The sequence below is a fragment of the Pleurodeles waltl genome, chromosome 5, assembly GCF_031143425.1.
Source record: "Pleurodeles waltl isolate 20211129_DDA chromosome 5, aPleWal1.hap1.20221129, whole genome shotgun sequence".
Classification (NCBI taxonomy): domain Eukaryota; kingdom Metazoa; phylum Chordata; class Amphibia; order Caudata; family Salamandridae; genus Pleurodeles; species Pleurodeles waltl.
This window is the reverse complement of record NC_090444.1, coordinates 406,096,518-406,118,494: the sequence shown is the minus strand read 5'-3', so window position 1 is coordinate 406,118,494 and position 21,977 is coordinate 406,096,518. Positions and strand designations below refer to the sequence as shown.

The 21,977-nt window shown below is 45.9% G+C and overlaps 1 protein-coding gene across 2 annotated transcripts in view; it reads left to right on the top strand.

The window, feature by feature from the left end:
* Positions 1–417: 417 nt before the first annotated feature.
* CHGB (chromogranin B) overlaps positions 418–21,977 on the top strand; it is a 300,313-nt gene continuing 278,753 nt past the window's right edge. Inside the window, exon 1 of one of the 2 annotated variants that reach the window (XM_069234159.1) lies at positions 418–809. In XM_069234159.1, the coding sequence (XP_069090260.1) occupies positions 761–809 (49 nt within the window). In that variant the 5' untranslated portion in view covers positions 418–760. The remainder of the gene's footprint in view (positions 810–21,977) is intronic. The other variant, XM_069234160.1, reaches the window with a different exon arrangement.

Sequence of the window (21,977 nt, the reverse complement as noted above, 5' to 3'; positions counted from 1 at the left end):
GGGCTTTAATAACACACTATAATATGCAGTGGGAATGGTCTATGTAGTGATTGATTCGCTGTTCAAAAATCCTTATGGCAGTCACTGGCTCCAATCTGTAACTTGTCAGCTGGGATTGCCATTGGCAGTCTTGTGCAGGAGTAAAACGTTCCAGTTACAGTATGGCGCGCTAGAAAGGCGAGCGTGGTTCTAGCAACACAAGAAGCGTGGATTACGTCATCGCCCAGGCAACCTCTCCCACCCCCCCTCCCTCCCCAGTTGTCCTTCCTGCTGCCCTTATAATGAAGACCATGAAACGGGTGTGCTTGGAAGCGGACGCTCGCTGAAGCTGGCAGAGGATGGGAAGTGGGTGTGTAAGGTGGGGTGGGGGATTTCGCTCTCTTTTGTTACTACGCTTCTTAAACCTGAGTGAGCCTCAAATCCACAGCGCCAACATCAGAGAAATGAATTATTCATCCAGATGGAAGTTTCTATATACATAAACTGGGGGCGGGGGCAGGGGGCAGGCATGACGCAGGTTTGGCGAGGAAAGGAGTCCTTTTTTAATAAGAGAGTGAGCGGTCCCCTGCTACTCCCCTCCCCCTTCTGCCCTTTAAATACAACCCGCGCTCCTTCTGCAGCCTCAGAAACAGCATCTGCCGCAGCTGAGATAGAGTCCTCTCCCCTCCCTGTAACCTGTTGACCGAGCCTGAACCCGGGGCGCAGACCTCGCAGTCAGAGCAGAGGGACAGGACCCTCCCCTCTGGACACCCGGAGGTCGATGGCGAGCCCGACGCTGCTGCTCAGCCTCCTGCTGGCCTCTCTGGCAGGTAAGGGTGGGGTTCTGATACACTTCTCCAGGTATCTGTGAGGCTGCTGGACTGTAGTCTACTACACTGAAGGGGTGGCGTGGGCTACTGGGGCAGGAGTCCTTAACCACGATGTGGTGTCTTGGGAATGGGGTGGCGTTCAGCACGGGGGACTGTACTCATTGGTACCTCGCAGTGCTCAAGGTGTGGACGCAGCCCGGGAAAGCAGTCCTCGCCCACATTGCAGCCACTGCTGTGGGGATAAACGTTTCGACAACTCGCACAGATGTATGTTAGACATGATGTTGTGCGAGGATACAGTTGGTGCACGCGGAACAGTATCCATTGTTCATACGGTGGTCCCTGACTCACTTATCCAACATTGATCACTTCGGTTAGTGGAAAAGAAGCCACAATACCGTCCCTGGAGTAAGGATGAAACCTTCCGAAAAGCAGGACGGTGGTGCTTTGGCCCCGCTTTCAGCACCACAGGTCGAGCAGTGATACGGTTACTGGTGTGGGACTGCGAGAAACAACCACAGGTGGCAACATTTTGGAAAACACCACCCGTAGCTTTGTGTTGACTAGCTCAGATTCCGTCAAATCCAGGAACACGCATTCTGTTCAAGGTCGGAGTCATGAAAACTTACACGGACACAACCTTCCTCTTGTGGTGTAGTTCCTGCTGCAATGACTAAGTTTGTTACGCTTTGGACAGCAGCCCCTAGCGACATATAGCATTGTCAAATGGTGCCAGCTTCAAAGTCTCGCAGAGAAGTCTGGTGTTGGTGCACTGGCGTTATCTCCCTAGCTTTAGCACCTAGAACAACCGTCCTATTTCACGCGGTGTAGCTCATGGTGCACAGACCCAAGCTTCAGCACCGCCGTCAGAAGCCCCCTTAACTGCTTTGTAGTCCATGGCGCACTATCTCTACAATTCGTGCCTTCGATAGCAGATCTCTTACCCACAGTGACCCCTTTGTGCATGTGTATGTGTGTGACCATTTTTCAGCACCTCGGACTGGAGATTTGTTTGCCACATTAAGGTCCCCTGTGAGAGAATGCGAAGGTTCAGCACCTCGGACAGCACATATGGTCCGGCTCATATTAAAAGCATCCTCTCCTTCCCAGCCTCAGAAAATAACCTGTGGGAAAGGTTAGTGTTAAACTCCTGCAACAGCCACTGTCTGTAGGGCTCTGTTTCTTGACCGGTCATCGAGCACCGCCTTCTTCTGATGCACAATGCCCTGCGCTTGGGTACACTGCTCTTACTAACTAACGCCTGTATCACTGCTTCTCCGGTATCCCCTCTTAACTACTGAGACAATGCGGCAACGCCTTTCTTTATTCCAAACTGCCACCCACAAATGAGCCCCTGTCCTTCCCCGCCACTGTCACTGCAGGCTGCTTCTTCGTATTGATAAACACCTTGCATGAAACCTCCATGCGTGCCAGGGCAATCCCTTAATGACCCCGCATAGTAATGTGCTTACAGTGTGCACGGTGTAGATTATGTGCGCATGACTGGAGCCCTGCGAAGAACGGTGCGTGCCATTATTACAAGATAAAAGACTACGTTGGGCAGACACCCGTGTTTTGACAGGAAGACGAGCGATCATGTAGTAAACATATTCTCCAAGTTTCATTTACCAGAGAACAAGGATGTAAAATAAAACAAAGTGTACTCATAAGGCATGCAAACCGCACACCGTGCTGATGAAAAGCTGTCATTCGTCATGGCGCATTTTTAATTTTGTGTTAAATTCAGTGAACCATCGTACATGGAAGTGTGCAAATGCTCACACGCGAACCCTAGGGGAACACGTTGGACACAGGGAACGCAGTGAAACGCGGAATTTTCTGAAACCGCCCAAGGTTTCTCCTGTGCCTTTACAAAAAATAGTATTATTGTTTACGATGACATTAGCTGCGGGAAAGTGAAGAGCTACTGCATACAGCTTTATAACTCCGCCAGGTAGTTACTTGCAACCCCCGGAGAAACATGACAACGCTGTGATTCACGAGAAGACAGAGGGCAGGGTTCTGCTGCAGTCACCAAGAGTGAATGTTCAGAACTGAACCGGGAAGCTGGCTTGGGACAGGGACAGGTTGGCTGTGGTCTGCACGTTTGTTTGTTTTCTGCCTTTTAAATGCAAATGTACGTGCGGAATTCATGTTTTCTAACACAGAGACAATACAATCCATAGACCGTGTGACTTCTCTCGCTTTTGAAAAACGCCTAGAAAATGTATGTGGGATGGTCATTCAGCATTGAAGGCTCACACTGTATTGAACGTTTCGTTTAATGAACCCGAGATCCAATTTCTCAGATCCTCAAGGTAAACATGCATTGGCAAAGCCAATAGGTTTGGCCTTGCAAGCATGCATTATTTAATCAGCTTTGCTTTCAAAGCATATGCACTATGTTAAAAAAAAACATAGTAACATAACATAATTTGTCGCCCAGCTGCTCAGATTCGCCAGTCATGGCACTGAAATGCCCTCCTTTTCCGATGGCTTTGCACACTAAATGCTGCCTCAAAGTGCATGACAGTCAATGGATGAACTGGGCTAACGCACTGCCCATGTTGTATGCTGTGGTGGGTGGAAGCAAAATGTATCTCACGCTTAGACCAGTGGACGCAGAGAGCTGGCTGAAAGCCCATTCGTGTATGTATGAAGACGGTTCGACAAAATTAGAACTCACAATTCACAATTATTTGAATATTCCTAAAATGATATTATCACCAACATCATTAATTGGAGCTGATTTATTCACAAATAACTCTGCCCCACTTTTTAGAGGTGGTTTAGGAAGACCTTAGAGTAAAAGAAAAGTCCAATAGACAATGTCACACCTTCGTTTGTACTGTATCGCCCTACCACACAAGCGAATTTCAAACACATCTTCATTGTTTTGTAGAGCTTTAATTATTTTGCAGATTTGAGTCATTTTTGGCACAGTTACAGCAGGTATGGACATTATTACACGGTTGAATAAAAGTGAAACATATGGCGCAACAGATCTCTGCAGTTCATACTGTAAACCACCTATTTAACCCTTATCAGAGGGAGGTAACAACCTCCGTCCACCAAGGCTCGACCAATTTGCTCCCTGACACAATTAAAAAGGCAATGGCAGAAGCATAGATACAGCCAATTACATGACAGAATCCCCATCTCTACCAGAGGCCAATACAATAATCCCCATTTAGGAAGCACGTGAAGTACTCTCACTCAAGGTTCTCAGGGCCTGGTGGGAAAGAAGGAAGAAATGTGCTGGTGGTGCTACTCGCCACCTCTGGCCTGGTGGTAGGATTTGTCTTCACACGCCGAGGGAATCTTAGAGGATTCAACCTCGACCTACAGCACATGAATTGCAGGCTTCAGGAGATCGGATTCACTGACATCCATGGAAAGAAAGACATCTCCTTTCACCTCCACATTCCAAAAACATTATCTTAATTCGTGGGGTATCTAGGGACTTCCCTTTTGTTGGTAGGTACGTGCACAGCCTAGGGAAAGAAAAACTCTTGATATCATGGTGACTTTTCCCAATTCAGAGCTGTGCATGTACAGCAAGGTAGGGGAAATCTTTGGGAATCCTCCTGTTCTAGGGGGTCTCCGCCACAAACGGACTCTGTGACAGCAGAGTAGGCAGATGGGATAGGAGCATTATTGTCTCGGCAGTGCCTGCAGGCGATATTGCATAGTCTCCCTCCATTTCATCCCAGTAGTTGAAGCCAGTTACCACCGCCGGATGTGGTTGGAAAATGGTGGTGGCTAAGATTGGGCCAGGTACGGAGGTGGTGCATGCACTGCGGTCTAAATGAGTTCCTGTGTTTCCACTTAGTAGGGTTACATTTCTTCAGGAGCTTAACTTAATAATACTTTTGCACATCCTATTCAACTTATGTGAGAGAAAAGTATTATTTGCAGTAGGAATTTAAAAATCCTGAATCACAGGATTAGGATTTGTAGGTTTACCATTGGTGACAACTTGAAAGTGTGGTGAATTTTTCGTTGTTATAGGTGTACTCTGAGGTGCGGAAGCCTGGGTGCTCTCAGGAAAGGGGAAACGTGTGGCCATTTGGCATGGTGTGAATAACAAAATGTCAAAACTTGGTAGATATTTACCAAAAAATGCTTATGTCATTTTCCACTCTGTAACCACACTTATTTCACTTCTACAAAATGTAGGAGTGAGTGTTATACCCTGCTATGCCCAAGTATTTCTACTCTTACCCATATTCTAGTGGTTTATCTTGCCCATGCCGTAGAGCACCTACTGTTTGCTTGTACCCTGGGTCCTCTATCCCCTGCCTATACCTTAATACCTATACTCCTTCACACACCATAGTCCCAATACCCTAGTACATCGACTCCAACCAGTATCCTATTACCTCTACCCATGCCCACATCCAAATACTTCTACCCCTACGCGTACCTGGGTAAATCTCCCTAATTCTACCATTTGTAACCTCACCCCTACTTTTACCCTAACACCCCTTGCTCCTTCAAACTTCATTCCCCCTGTCTCCTTTTCTTTTTACCTTTTTTCTTGTATCGTTTTGTCATCAACTGTGTGCCCACATTTTTGTTCAATGTCTTCATATTTTATTAAGGAGAATGATTTTCCTTATTTGAAAATTCCACATAATGGTGTTTCCTAGAAAGGACAATGTTTGATTCCTTTACACGTCCTTTTGTCTCAAGAATGAAGTAACAAAAAGCATTAACCTAAATGCATAGTATGTAGCAGAACACCCCAGTTAGAGTTGCAAAAAGCGATTCTTACTTGATTGGTATTTCGGAGAAAGCATACCTACAACAGGAACTGTTTAAGATGCTTCTAGATTTTTGCAATCCAGTAAATCTAAAATAAATCACAAAGTGTGTTTTGGCAGGCTTTATATTACAAAATGGCATATTTGTTTTTCCTAACTTACCTCTACCTTTTACCAACAATTAGCTTAAAATGTCTCTTAAATTTCTAAGCTGGCTTTATATAATGGTCTATTAATACTAAAAAAAGTTGGAGGTATACACACTAGTCACACCCTCAAACCTTACACATCACATACGTACAGGTAGCTTGTGTCTAGTTATTTGGGAATATAACTTGATATGAAATAGTTAATTGGATACCACCCTTTGAATCAGAAGCTATTTGTCTTCTTTCATAAAATGCAGGGTACCAGAATACCACAATCAAAATATGATCTGGCATGCATATTGTTTCCTAAATATCATTTTCAAAAGTGTTGCTCCATTTCAGTTACTAATAGAAAACCTACAACCAACTTCATGATAGTTTTTTTAATAGTTTTTAGGACACAATATTTTTATCAAACAGTTTCTTAGCTAGTGATACTGACTTACAACCCAATCTGGGCGTTATTATTGACGCCAATTTGTGGTTGGTTCATTGGGTGTCTGCAGCTGTTAAATAGTTTTTGTTCATCTAAGTAACCTGCAGCATATCATCCCTTACCTTATCCTCCAACAAAGGTAAATCGCTATTGCAGAATTGTTTTTGTCACTCCTTGAATATCTTAGTGGCTCGCCCTGTGTCTGTTCTATATCTGCTAAAGTGCATGCAGAGTTAAAAAAAAATGCATGAGTCACCAACTGCTGCAAGCGAGCTGCCACGACCACATAACTCCAACATTTAAGTTCTAGTAGTTGATGCTCCCAAAACACAGTAGTTTAAATCCTTAAAATAACATACCAGGCTTTTACTGTGACTGGATCACAATCCCTGCAAAACCACAATGGCACAATATCTGCCATGTAGAGCCTTGAGGTCAGTAGAAGCACTATTCCTTTCCATCCCAGCTTGCAGGAGAGTCCACACCAGAGGCATATTCTTTCCCCCTCCTTATACACATTTATGGTCCATCTTTTGTTAAATGCTTCAAAGCGGCATGCCGTACGCAGTTGGCTTGCTTTTTAACATCCCATTAGCCCAGTTAAGGTCGTCTGCTGTGTCCAGTGTTCCTGTAATGCCGGTATCTCCTTTATGTTTAGCATCAGAATGTCAGTCTGTGGGGACAATGCACTTTATGTATGCATAACATAACATAGCATAGCATAGCATAGCATAACATAACATAACATAACATAACATAACATAACATAACATATAATAACATAACATAACATAACATACTGCTGCACCAGGGCTTGTAAGGGAGGACAAGTGAGCCTCGCATCATTGACAAGAGATGGATAACTACTCTCTTATCAAAACTCTCCAGTGTGTTCCTAAAGGAGCACTTGTGTAATTAGATAGCTTATAATATAATTTCTCAACCTACACAGCTATTACATTTTATCTTCCCCGGGAGACTCATAGAAAACATTGTTTACACAACAAACTTGCCTACCTCGGTTGATTTTGAGTGTAATCTAACATAAGTATTCACTGGAAGGGTTATGCAGCCCATCGCAATTGAGAGACGCCATTTTGATTAGAGTTGTCAGGAGTAGATAACCGCGTTAGTCAGCAAGCCAGTATATTATAGGATAACATTTCTTATTTCTGCATTGTATTTGTTCCACCATGAACGGCATCCCATCAGCAACACCTTGTCATACCTAGTCATCATTATATATACCCCCCTTCATTTGCTAATGCTGGATGTGCATGTTATTGCGCCATTTTGGACATACACATTTGTTTATCCTTAGCAGCAGAATCAACTAGGTGAAAGATTTGCAAATCCAGTGGAATAGGGTGTTCATTGGAAATTTAGAATTAAATGAGCAGTTCTCAGTGGTTACTCTCTTTGGCGCTTTTTCAAAATTTGTAACCCCATTGTACTGCCACTCCCTGATTCATTGAGGAAGTTAATTGATTCTTAGCTCAGTAAATATTTGTCTTAGTTTGCGGTGAAGAGTTTTTCCAGAAAGGCCCTGTGTCTGATTTAATTGGAAATCGATAGTAGAATTTGTACCCCCTAGCTACTCATTATGACCATCAGTACTCATCTATTTCAATTTGGGTTTTAAGTTTGTAATTGTCGTTTTCCATTCCATTAATCTTCTTGTCAAAAAGAAATGAAGAAACCTTTATTTTCTTACTGCTTACAGTCAGTAGTCTTGGCGTTTTATGACAAAAAGGAAATCCCAACTTTACGCTTTCTTTGCAGTGAGGATTTACTGATGAAAAATGAGTCTTGTGCAGAGAATCCTATCACGTTTTTGCAACTCATGTCTCCGGTTAAGACTGTCATTTTATATATTACTATCTATTGCTGTTTTTTTGACACTTCTCAATTTTCATACTCCCCCTGGAGTAAGATATGGAAAGCAGTCTGTCGCATTCCACTGCCTTTTCGTATGGTTATCTCTATATACTCTAATCATACACTGATACAACTGAATGCGAGGGGGAGCGGGAATGAAATCACCCACCTTTCACCTCCTCATACCCGGATGGATAAAAACGTTGACTCATTGTTCCACCTTAAATCCCTCAGCAGACTCCTGGTTGCCGATTAAGTGTTGAGGGAAGAGCAAGGAGTGGGAATTGTCGGTGGTGAATTGGATGTGAGAGTGATACTTACAGTCTGTCCATGAGTCTTTAGATCCTTGAGACCAAAGGAAGGAAAGGCAGTGTCAGGGGCAGAAGGGGGCGAGCCGGGGGTAGCAAAGGCAACCCATGACTCTCCGGAGTCGCAGTGCCTGAGTGAGACTGACTTTTGGCGTCAGTGCTCTGTATACATCACAAGTGAGCCTCGTTGTGTGTTTGGGTAAATGTCTCTGCTGATGAAGGGAACTATGTCGGGTACTTCTGCAGAATCTTCTGGGCATTGTAATAGGTGATCATGTACTCTATAGTTATAATCAAGGTCCTTCAATTACTGTACTCCAAACCCTATCATAAAAGTGAACAAAGTATGGAAGGACGAATTTTAGGGAAAGTTGTCATGAATACGATGAGAGGCTGTTTCCAACAGTAACTAAGTCGTAATGTTCTATTTCCTAGCAACAGGTTCGCTTCTAGTTGGGTTGAATACAGCCTGCAGCAAGGGGCCAAATAAAAATATTGTATTAGGTTCAGCTAAGTGCTTTAGGGAGGTCTCACAGACAATGCATGATGCTCTGGTAGTGTGTTTTATTGGTTATGGAAAACCCATGGAATAGCAGACAAGTTTTGAGGGAGAAGTATGGAGGTAGTTTTCTTTTTCTGTTCTTGCTCTGACTTTGGCATTTCGAATGTACAACTACCTGCCATGCCTCAAAGGAAAATGAGATACATCAGTGGCTCTTCCAATGCTTGTTACGCGCACAGCCCTGGGTAGCTAGTTAAAAGGCCACTTGCCAAAATGCTAATTTCTGTTTTGTAGTTATTCATTTGTATTTATATAAATAGACCATGAATCCTATTCATATGTTAGAACATGCAAATTATATGATTATACAGACAGCAGGTACAATTATTGTGGTGCCATATGTATGAGAATCCACGAATGGGAGGTGAGCAATACAGAACATGAGCTAAACATAACAGCCCAGGGCACTCATAGTGCAGTTGACACTGCTGCAGGCGGACATGGTGGCCACTATAAATGTTTTCCTTCTTAGAGCCAGACAACGTGATTCTTGGGGGCTATTTGAAGGTGTGCATGGGGGAATCTTCACTTATGGCAAGAACATTTGATCCTAGCAATACAAGCAGCAAATCAACTTTTTAATAGGGTGATTATTTAGCCAAAACAGTACAAACGGCAGTGTTCTGTGTTTCTATGAAAATACGATGTGTTATCTAGCAGAACACCGATGTTCTCCCAGGCTAGGTGAGCAGTCAAAGCGAAAGTTGGCACTGAGACCGGGGCCTCCAAATAAGACCTTTTGATAGATGTCTGCCTAAAATAGTTTTTGACCAGATAGCTGGAAGAACCTCCAGCATTTCAAATTTCGCCACTACTTTTGAGACAAACCAATGGCATTCTTAAAATATTAATACTGTTATAGTCTTCGATATGGCTGAAAAAGGAAATCCTAGTTCTGAATAGCAATTTCTTAGAGAGAGAAGGCACCCCAGTACCGCATGGCACTCTTACATTACTAAATATTTGGTCACCCCCTGGGGTTTGAAGAATTGTCTTGAGCACCTACAAGAGGCAGTAGCTGACAAATTCCTTATGATATTAGGGAAGTCGAGAGGGATAGTGAATAGAACACCTTCCATTTAAGAAACAATTTAACAAAGAAAGCCCCTTTTATGCGTACAAGTACTAGAACATTTTTTAGACTTGACTACTGATTGGTGTCCGCCTTTAGTTTAGGTGTAGGCGTGGTTCCTGTTCAAAATAGGATAACAAAGGAGAACCTTTCATGAGCAACCTTAGATTACACTGATATGCTCATTCAGTTGACCAGGCTTACCACCATTGGTGTGCTCTTGTGACAGAAAGTGAGGGGGTATGAGGCATTTGAAATCGAGGACTATCTTTGTTCAAGTTCTGAGTGTCGTAGGAGGTCAAGATAATGTCACTATCCTCTAGATTTCCACCCATATTTTGCTCAGTTGTTGGAAGTGTGCTAGTGTAATGCCCCCTGGAGTGCAGTTTGTGAATGGGTAACGTCCTCCCTAAACACCTCCCTGACCCTTCCTTAACCCCTATGTCCTCCTTTCTATTCCTCTCCCCTTTAGTAGCAAGTATTCCCTATTTATTAACCAATCTCCTTTTCCCTCCCACAATTACTACTGAAACGTATAACTACATGTGAGACTATGCGATTGTGGTGGAGATCTCTTCACATGAAAATATCGGTGAGGCAGAGAAGAAAGCTCAGAAAGTAGCTTTGTGAATAGCATTTTGTAGTATGTTCGATATAACTACTACATTGGTAAAAATACAAAATGAACTAAAAAATACAGCTTGTAAACATGCTCTTAAAGTTCTATGGTCTAGCTTTGAGATGTACAGTAGAAACATTCTTTTTAAATTAATAGTATGAGAGGATTTTTTTTAAAGAATATAGGGTACCATTAAAAAAGAGTAATGAATGTGTATTAATCACATGTTTAAGATTACCCTTGAGATAAAGGTTTACTTTAGGCTGTATATTCTGAGGCAACGATCGGAAGGCACGCTGCTCGGTTCCATTTATTTTAGACGTAGGCACACCATTAACGCAAATACAATGGGTGAAAAAAAAACATTTTAATGTAATGTTATGTTTTGCCGTTTTTGGCGCTGAATATCTGAAATCATTTTATAGTGGCATGGCTTTAATAATTTTAGGACTGTACGCATGTGGTGCAAAAGTCGGCTAACGTTTTTGAAGATGTGCAATTAAAATAACGACTTGCTCAACTTAAGGTAGAAAATGAAAGTGCTGACTAGCAGAAAATGCTAACGCTACGAGATCTCTTAAGAAGCAGACGCTTTACAAAAAACGACACTGGACTAATGTGCGACCGTGAAAAAGAAACAATAGGGAGAAAACAGAGACCCATTGGTCAGAAGAGTGCTGAGCAAGAGCCTTAGGAGTCACCAGGAAAACGTGTCACTTACATGCTAAGAGATTCAGATGCACAATGTGTAGGAGAATAATGTGGACTCGTCAGATCCTTCCACCAAGGGATCTAGTACGGATGAAACATGAGAACAAACGATATTGTGAGATGTACCACGATCCAGTGCAGCATTGATAGACGGGCTAAGGGGTCTGGGAAGAGATTACAAGAGTGCATAGAACTGCAACAGTTATCAACAATAGGCTGCAGAGGAGGAGGTGGTTAAACCTGACCTGTCAGAGTGCCAGAGACAAAGGACCTGATTCACAAAGGTAAACTCACACTTTGGTGTGCATTTACTAATTTTTGGTATTCACAAGCTACCAGTTTAGATTTAGTAATAGGAATTCTACAACTACACAGACTCTGCACTCATGGTGGAGAGACTGCAGGTAGCAGAGACTCAGCCTGTCCTATCCCTTTATGTGGGGAGTTCTCTTCCCCAACTGCAGAGTCTCCACAGTCGCAAAATAATTAAAAGTAAAATTAAACTTGTAGTTGGTGAATTCTAATGAAAAAAGTAAACTCACATAAAAGTGTAAGATCAGGCCTAAAGGGAATAAGTAAGGAAGTGCTTAATCAAGGGTGAAGTATAGTTCAGTGTGGATTGTTTATAGCCACTTTATGTAAGTACAAGGTGGTGGGAGCTGTGGGAACTCAAGAGGGGAACACAATGTGGCTTAAAAGCAATCTTACCAGGAGATAGCACTTAGCAATGTTCACTGGAAAATTGCTGAAAATAATATCAATTAAATTGTAGTTGGTCATCAAAGCTGAGAAGATGGCATAGAAACATGATATATGGAAACGAATAGGCAAGAGGGAAAAAAGACTAATATATTGTATATTGTGGAAGGTTATTAGGCTCAGGGACAGAATAAAAAGATATGCACTATTTGCAGAACAAAATACATTACAAATGATGCACATTTTGTGTCATCACTGCTTTTCCTGGGTTCATCTTTATTCACTCTGTATGGGATTCACAAGGAGTTTAGGGGGGTTACTTATACTTTTCATAAAGACCCATCAGATGAAGGAGGCTATTATCTGGAGTACCTAAAAAGGGTAAAATGTGATTCTGAAGGAAGCGGAAAGGCAAAAACTTCATAAAATTGAGTGAATACCCATGCCCCCTTCTGTTGAAAGAACTTCTAGATGAAAACCAAATGCTACTGTTATGGGCAACTGAGTCTCCCTTCCTGAAGGGTGATATTTTAATGATATGATAGTACTGAAGACAATAAAAACCTTACTAGACTGGCTTCATTCTTCAGGCTGTGAGACACTGATTTCAGGAGAAATTTCAGCAAAGGGCAAATGGCACACTGTGTATACTGAACATACTCCTTAGACTCACCACTGTTTCAGCATTCTCACTATTCGATTAAATTCTACTAGAAGCTTACATGCTTACAGTGGTCAAAGTGAAAGACTGAATGTCACTCAGACTATCCTCACAGCTATTTGCAATGAAGAACATAGGACTGGGAATACAGCGACTATGGAGATTAAATGAGTTCCATTTAAAGAACCGAGACCTTACCAAAGCCTTACAAATTCAGGTAAGGTATATTTGAGGCATAAATAAACAATCAATGACAGTGTAGAAGTGATGCAAGAAGTTTACCAGGGAGCATTAAGGGCGGAAAATGGTATGTGTCATGAAACAAGGTGATAGAAGAGAATATAGAAGTAAGTTGTAGAAAGTGTTAGACTTTTCATCCTCGGCATGGTCTCCCTTAACTTTTTGCCTCTGTTCCCCAGGTTGTTGATGTGTGCTGGACTCTGATTTTACTGTTTTTGTTACTCTGGGCACTTTACCACTGCTAACCAGTGCTAAAGTGCAAGTGCTCCTGCTTAAAATGTGTACGTAATTGGTTCTCCATGATTATTTGTTTTACTGTTAAGTTCCTAGTAAAGTGCACTAGAGGTGCCCAGGGCCTGTAAATCAAATGTTACTAGTGGGCCTGCTGCACTGGTTGTGCCACCCACACAAGTAACCCTGTAATCATGTCTCAGACCTGCCGCTGCAGTGTCTGTAAGTGTATTTTTACACTGTAAATTCGACTTGGCAAGTGTACCCACTTACCAGGCCTAAACCTTCCCTTTTCTTACATGTAAGGCACCCCTAAGGTAGGCCCTAGGTAGCCCCAAGGGCAGGGTGCAGTGTATGGATAAGGTAGGACATATAGTAATGTGGTTTATATGTCCTGACAGTGAAATACTGCCAATTTCGTTTTTCACTGTTGCAAGGCCTGTCTCTCTCATAGGATAATATGGGGTCTACCTTTAAATATGATTAAAGTGTAGATTCCCCTAGAGAGTAGATGGACATGTGGAGTTTGGGGTCCCTGAACTCACAATTAAAAAATACATCTTTTAGTAAAGTTGATTTTAAGATTGTGCGTTTGAAAATGCCACTTTTAGAAAGTGAGCATTTTCTTGCTTAAACCATTCTGTGGCTCTGCCTTGTTTGTGGATTCCCTGTCTGGGTCAGTTTGACAGTTGGGTTGTTTTTCACCTCGCACTAGACAGTGACACAAAGGGAGCTGGGGTGTAACCTGCATTTCCTGATTAGCCATCTCTGCTAGGAGGGAGGGGTGGAGTGGTCACTCTCATCTGAAAGGACTGTGGCTGCCTCTGACAATGCCGGCTCCAACCCCCTGCTGTGTGTCTGATGCCTTGCCTGGGCAAGGCAGGTTTTCACAAGTAGGTGTGAGTCTCCTTTGAAGAAAGGTGACTTCAAAGACTAAAATGGGTATAAGAAGGGCACCCAAATCTACAGACTTTAGAAACACTTCTGGAACCAAGAGGAACCTCTGCCTGGAGAAGAGCTGATAGCTGAGGAAGAAGTGCTGCCCTGCCTGTGACTGTGCTTTGTGGAGCTTTCCTGCAGTGCTGCTTCTGCCAGAGTAAGAGGGCAAAGACTGGACTTTGTGTGCCTTCCATCTTGTAAAGAAATCTCCAAGGGCTTGAGTTAGAGCTTGCCTCCTGTTGTTTGAAGTCTCAGGGACAGCAAAGACTTCTCTCTGCCAGCAACTGGAGTCTCTTGAGAGAGTCCTGCCCAGACAAGTGGTGCCCTATCCAGTCCCTGGGCCCTTGAAAGGAAAGCTGGTGGAATCCAAGGAAATCGACTTTGGACGACTTCGGACCGACGCCGCTGCTGAATCCGGTAACGCCGCCTGCTCCTGACGCCGTGACCTTCGCTGGAACGCAACGCTCTTCACAGGCCCGACGCCGCAGCAGCCCCGCTGAAGTCCGCGACTCCGTGGAAGTCACTGCACCACGTCGTGACCGACGCCGCTTGCAGTGCGTGGATTCAACGTTTTGCACAGATACCACGATCCCCGACTTCGCGCATCGGCTTGTTTTCACTCTTCACCAAAGGTACTGTACTTTGGGGTCTACACGACTTCGGCTTGTTAGGAAAGACTCCGTCACAACGCCGCGTTAACATCTCATCGAAGCATTTTTGTTTCTAAGCGCTATTTTTTAGTTTAATCTTTAAAAATTCATAACTTGACTTGTGTATGTGGGATTTTTGTCGTTTTGGTCTTGTTTTGTTTAGATAAATATTTCCTATTTTTCTAAACCGGTGTTGTGTCATTTTGTAGTGTTTTCATTAAGTTACTGTGTGTGTTGGTACAAATACTTTACACCTAGCACTCTGAGGTTAAGCCTACTGCTCTGCCAAGCTACCAAGGGGGTAAGCAGGGGTTAGCTGAGGGTGATTCTCTTTTACCCTGACTAGAGTGAGGGTCCTTGCTTGAACAGGGGGTAAACTGACTGTCAACCAAAGATCTCATTTCTAACATTGGTGATCAGCGGTTGGGATTTGGACTTGTATTTGTACTTGACATACAGTAATTAAGTGTACACTACTGTTTGAGTTCAGACCACTACGTGACCACATACTGCTTGTCTTGAGAGTTTAGCTTTTTCTCTTTTAGTGGATTTTTCCCTATGTCCACTTTGTTTTTTTTCGCATATCCTTGATTGACTTTGAACTTCATTTGGGAACTTGTTTCTGCATTTGGGACTTTGCACTCTTTTTACCTTTCATCATGTCTCTACTTGGAGATGCATCAGTTGGAGCTGACTTTGACCTTGAGAAATTGGAGAGTTATACCAAAGCTCAGTTGAAGCAGTTCTGTAAAAGTTTTGACTGTCCCATTAAGAGCTCATCCAGGAAGGAGGAGCTGCAAAAGGCGCTGAGGGCCTGGGTGACAGCCAAGAGCACTGAAGGGCACACAGAGGATGAGGGAGATGAGGAGGATGAGGAAGAGTGTTCAGTACACAATGGTATTGTGGGTGGGCCTGTTATGTCCAGGGAGAAGGTCTCCAGGGCAGGTAGCAGTGTCTCATCCAAGGGTCTGACACCTGAGGAGTTGCAGGACAGACAGGCAGAGAGGGCATACCAATTGGAGCTGCAGAAGCTCAATCTGGAGAAAGAAAGAGATGAGAGAAGAGCAGTCCTTGAGGAAAGGAAGATGCAGCTGGCTCATGAGCTTAACTTAAAGGAGTTAGATCAGAGGAGCCAGTCCAGTAGGGATGGTGGCAGCAATCCTACAGTGCAGCCGGAGAGAAGGGTACACATCCCAAAAGACCTTGTGAGGGATTATAAGAGGGAGGATGATATCTACTTGTGGTTCAAGGGTTATGAGTCAGCTCTCCACATGAACCTGGTCCCTGAAGCTCATTGGGGGGCAGCCCTGTGGAAGCATTTTGAGGCAGAGGGGAGGGACACACTGACGGCCTTAGGGGATGCTCAGAGTCTCACCTAACCCTGTCATGAAGGAGGCCTTACTCACCAGGTATGGTCTTACCCCTGAGCAGTACAAGGAATCCCAAACATGGTTGGAATGTGTTGTTTCTTTTTGCAGGTCACTGGATGGTTGGGTGAAGGGCAGTAAGGTAAACACGTATGAGGGGCTTTACAATTTAATTGCTTGGGAGCACTTGTACAGTGTATGTTTTCCAGAGCTGCGCCAGCACCTCATTGACAGCAAGCTGACTGACCCCAGGAAGCTTGCACAGGAAGCGGACCGCTAGGAGAGCACCAGGGTCCAAAAGAGGTATGGGGGAAACCACGCCAAGGGTGGGCAGGGTCCCTCTCAGAAGAAAGGGGGGGGTAAGGGCAAACAGGGGGAGTTCTCTAAAGGGCCCCAAACTGACTCCCAGGATAAGGATTCCCAACTCCCCAGTGAAAAGAAGCCATGGTTGTCCAAAGGGAAGCCAGTGGGAGGTGGTCCCCCACGTAAGTGCTATGCATGTGACCAGGTGGGTCATGTGAGGGGGGACCCCAAATGCCCCAAAAGTACACCGGCACCCACTGGTGCACCGTCCCAGGGTTTGGCCAGTGTAGCGCTTGGGGAGGAGTTGGTTTCAGGTGGGTGGGAACCAGCAGAAATGACCCTTGTCTCACTACGGGACAGTGAGATGGTCCAGAGAAACCTAGTGCCTGATAATACAGGCAATGGGTGACCATCAATGGACAGAGGGTGAGGCTCTGAGAGACACAGGAGCCAGTGTGACTACAGTGAGGAGTCATCTGGTGTCTGAAGAGCAGATTGAACCCCGGGTACTTCACCAAGTAGTTGCGGTAGACAACTCTGAGCGCCTCTGCAGAGTGGCGCAGGTGCCCTTTGAATGGGGGGGGGTCTCAGGTTCCTGGAAAGTAGCTGTGAGTCCAACCATGCCTGTTGATTGTTTGCTAGGTAACGACCTGGAGGATTCCCCTTGGAAGGAGGTGGAACACAGGTCTCACTTGGAGATGTTGGGTCTGCCTGGGTGGGTATGCGTATCCACCCGGTCTATGGCAGCCAATCAGGGTAGTCAAGAGCCCCTGGAGCCTGAAACAGTGGCCCAGGGGACCGCCAAGAAGAGGAAGGGCAGGGGGCGTGGGAAACCGGCCCCAGAAGTTCCCACGGTCCGGGAGGAGGCAGAGCCTGAGGATGATGCCCCGAGGCCTACAAGGGAACAGGTGGCTGAACTGGGGGACGTTCCTGAGCTGTCACAGTGGCAGCAGGAAGGGGGACCCACCAGGGAAGCATTCTGCACAGCGCAGAAGGAGTGCCCTACTCTTGAGGGGCTACGGCAGCAGGCTGCAGCCCAGGCGGCTGGCGAGGCGCCAGGTACTCACCTGATTTATTGGGAGGATGGCCTCCTGTATAGTGAGCCTAAGGTTCCTGAGCCTGGGTCAGCTCGTATGCTGGTGGTACCCCAGTGCTTCAGGGCCTTCCTACTGGGTTTGGCTCATGATGTGCCTTTGGCAGGACATCTAGGGCAGGACAAGACCTATAAGAGGCTTGTCTCCCACTTTTACTGGCCCTTGATGCACAAGCAGTCAGCTGCTTATTGTAGGTCTTGTCAGACTTGTCAGGCAAGTGGCAAGAGTGGGGGGAAATGCAAAGCTCCCCTCCAACCTTTACCGGTAGTCAGTATTCCCTTTGAAAGGGTAGGAATTGACATTGTTGGGCCTCTGGATCCCAAGACAGCCACGGGCAACAGGTTCATCCTGGTCTTGGTGGACCATGCCACACGGTACCCAGAAGCCATTCCTCTAAGGACGGTCACTGCCCCGTGGTGGGACGTGCCTTAATGGGAGTTTTTACCCGCATGGGGTTCCCCAAGGAAGTGGTATCCGATAGAGGTACAAACTTCATATCCACTTATATGAAGTCTCTGTGGAAGGTGTGTGGGGTAACGTACAAGTTCACCACACCTTACCACCCCCAAAGTAATGGTCTGGTTGAGAGATTCAACCGCACCTTGAAAGGCATGATTCAGGGCCTGTCAGAGCCCTTGAGGCGTAAGTGGGACGTCCTCTTGCCATGCCTTCTGTTCGCTTACAGGGAGGTGCCTCAAAAGGGACTTGGCTTTAGCCACTTTGAGCTCATCTATGGCCACCCTGTGAGGGGACCGCTCAGTCTGGTGAAGGAGGCTTTGGAGAAAGCTCCTAGTAAACCACCCCAGGATGTATTTAGCTACATGCTGGCACTAAGAAACCAGACTGCCCGCTTCAGGAGTCTCGCTCAGGAGAACCTGGAAGCAAGCCAGGAGGATATGAAACGGTGGTACGACCAGAATGCCACTCTGGTTGAGTTTCAGCCTGGACAAAAAGTGTGGGTCATGGCACCAGTAGAGCCTAGGGCTCTCCAAGATAAGTGGACTGGGCCTTTTGAGGTGGTGGAAAGAAAGAGCGAGGTCACCTATCTGGTAGACTTGCAATCCCCCAGGAACCCTTTGAGGGTCCTACATGTCAACCGCCTCAAACCACACTTTGAGCGAACTGAGCTATCCATGCTCCTAGCGACAGGTGACGGGGTGGAGGAAGAGAGTGAGCCTCTTCCTGACCTCCTGTCTGCAGGAGAGAAAGATGGGTCTGTGGAGGGAGTGATCCTCTCCCCCTCCCTGACTGAGGAACAGCAGAGGGACTGTCGCCACATGCTGGGACAGTTCGCCTCGCTGTTTTCCCTGATCCCAGGAGTCACACACCTGTGCACACATGATGTGGACACTAGGGACAGTACACCTGTTAAACATAAGGTTTACAGGGTGACTGACAGGGTCAGGGCTTGCATTAAGGAGGAAGTCTCCAAAATGTTAACCCTAGGGGTTATTGAGCACTCCAGCAGTCCTTGGGCCAGCCCAGTGGTCTTGGTCCCAAAGGCTGCTGCTCCTGGTGCCACTCCAGAACTTAGGTTCTGTGTGGACTACCGGGGTCTCAATGCGGTCAGCAAGACTGACGCACACCCCATCCCCCGAGCTGATGAGCTCATTGATCGGTTAGGAGCTGCCAAGTACCTCAGTACGTTTGATTTAACATCTGGGTACTGGCAGATTGCCTTAACTGAGGGGGCAAAGGAGATGTCAGCATTCTCTACCCCAGATGGGCACTTCCACTTCAATGTGATGCCCTTTGGGATGAAGAACGCCCCTGCCACCTTTCAGAGGTTGGTCAACCAGGTGTTGGCAGGACTGGATGAGTTCAGTGCCGCCTACCTGGATGACATTGCTGTGTTTAGTTCCACATGGGAGGAACGCCTGCAACACCTCTGGAGAGTGTTAGAGGCCCTGCAGAAGGCAGGCCTCACTATTAAGGCAAGCAAGTGCCAAATAGGGCAGGGTTCTGTGGTGTACTTAGGACACCAGGTGGGGCGTGGCCAGGTGGCACCGCTACAGCCTAAGATTGACACGATTCTGGCTTGGGAGCCGCCCAAGACCCAGACTGAAGTGAGAGCCTTTTTAGGTCTCACAGGATATTTCCGGAGGTTTGTTAAGGGATATGGTACCATTGTTACCCCCTTAACTGAGTTGACTTCTAAGAAGCAACCCAAGAAAGTGATCTGGACAGAGGCTTGCCAGAACGCTTTTGATGCCCTGAAGGCTGCCATGTGCACAGCACCTGTGCTGCAGGCACCTGACTACTCCAAGGAGTTTGTTGTGCAAACAGACGCCTCAGAGCATGGTATTGGAGCAGTACTCTCACAGCTTAATGAAGAGGGCCTAGATCAACCCGTAGCCTTCATTAGCAGGAGGTTACTACCCAGGGAACGTAGGTGGAGTGCCATAGAACGCAAATCGTTTGCTGTGGTCTGGGCACTGAAGAAGCTAAGACCCTACTTGTTTGGGACTCACTTCCGAGTTCAGACCGACCACAGGCCCCTCAGATGGTTAATGCAGATGAGGGGTGAGAATCCAAAACTGTTGAGGTGGTCCATTTCCCTACAGGGGATGGACTTTACGGTGGAACATCGTCCTGGTACAGAGTACGCCAATGCTGATGGACTGTCCAGGTTCTTCCGCCTTAGTGATGAGAACTCCCATGAGGTTGGGTAGTTGCTCCCCACTTTTAGCTGGGGGGGACATGTGTTAGACTTTTCATCCTCGGCGTGGTCTCCCTTAACTTTTTGCCTCTGTTCCCCAGGTTGTTGATGTGTGCTGGACTCTGATTTTACTGTTTTTGTTACTCTGGGCACTTTACCACTGCTAACCAGTGCTAAAGTGCAAGTGCTCCTGTTTAAAATGTGTACGTAATTGGTTCTCCATGATTGGCATATTTGTTTTACTGTTCAGTCCCTAGTAAAGTGCACTAGAGGTGCCCAGGGCCTGTAAATCAAATGTTACTAGTGGGCCTGCAGCACTGGTTGTGCCACCCACACAAGTAACCCTGTAATCATGTCTCTGACCTTCCGCTGCAGTGTCTGTAAGTGTATTTTTACACTGTAAATTCGACTTGGCAAGTGTACCCACTTGCCAGGCCTAAACCTTCCCTTTTCTTACATGTAAGGCACCCCTAAGGTAGGCCCTAGGAAGCCCCAAGGGCAGGTTGCAGTGTATGGATGAGGTAGGACATATAGTAATGTGGTTTATATGTCCTGACAGTGAAATACTGCCAATTTCGTTTTTCACTGTTGCAAGGCCTGTCTCTCTCATAGGATAATATGGGGGCTACCTTTAAATATGATTAAAGTGTAGATTCCCCTAGAGAGTAGATGGACATGTGGAGTTTGGGGTCCCTGAACTCACAATTAAAAAATACCTCTTTTAGTAAAGTTGATTTTAAGATTGTGCATTTGAAAATGCCACTTTTATAAAAGGGAGCATTTTCTTGCTTATACCATTCTGTGACTCTGCCTTGTTTGTGGATTCCCTGTCTGGGTCAGTTTGACAGTTGGGTTGTTTTTCACCTCGCACTAGACAGTGACACAAAGGGGGCTGGGGTGTAACCTGCATTTCCTGATTAGCCATCTCTGCTAGGAGGGAGGGGTGGAGTGGTCACTCTCATCTGAAAGGACTGTGGCTGCCTCTGACAATGCCGGCTCCAACCCCTTGCTGTGTGTCTGATGCCTTGCCTGGACAAGGCAGGATTTCACAAGTAGGTGTGAGTCTCCTTTGAAGAAAGGTGACTTCAAAGACTAAAATGGGTATAAGACGGGCACCCAAATCTACAGACTTTAGAAACACTTCTGGAACCAAGAGGAACCTCTGCCTGGAGAAGAGCTGATAGCTGAGGAAGAAGTGCTGTCCTGCCTGTGACTGTGCTTTGTGGAGCTTTCCTGCAGTGCTGCTTCTGCCAGAGTAAGAGGGCAAAGACTGGACTTTGTGTGCCTTCCATCTTGTGAAGAAATCTCCAAGGGCTTGAGTTAGAGCTTGCCTCCTGTTGTTTGAAGTCTCAGGAACAGCAAAGACTTCTCTCTGCCAGCACCTGGAGTCTCTGGAGAGACTCCTGCCCCGACAAGTGGTGCCCCATCCAGTCCCTGGGCCCTTGAAAGGAAAGCTGGTGGAATCCAAGGAAATCGACTTCGGACGACTTCGGACCGACGCCGCTGCTGAATCCGGTAATGCCGCCTGCACCTGACGCCGTGACCTTCGCTGGAATGCAACGCTCTTCGCAGGCCCGATGCCGCAGCAGCCCCGCTGAAGTCCGCGACTCCGTGGAAGTCGCCGCACCACGTCGTGACCGACGCCGCTCGAAGTGCGTGGATTCAACGTTTTGCACAGACACCGCGATCCCCGACTTCGCGCATCGGCTTATTTTCACTCTTCAAGAAAGGTACTGTACTTGGGGGTCTACACGACTCCGTGTCCGGTGCCGCTGGTGTCGGCTTGTTGTGAACGACTCCGTCACGACGCCGTGTTAACATCTC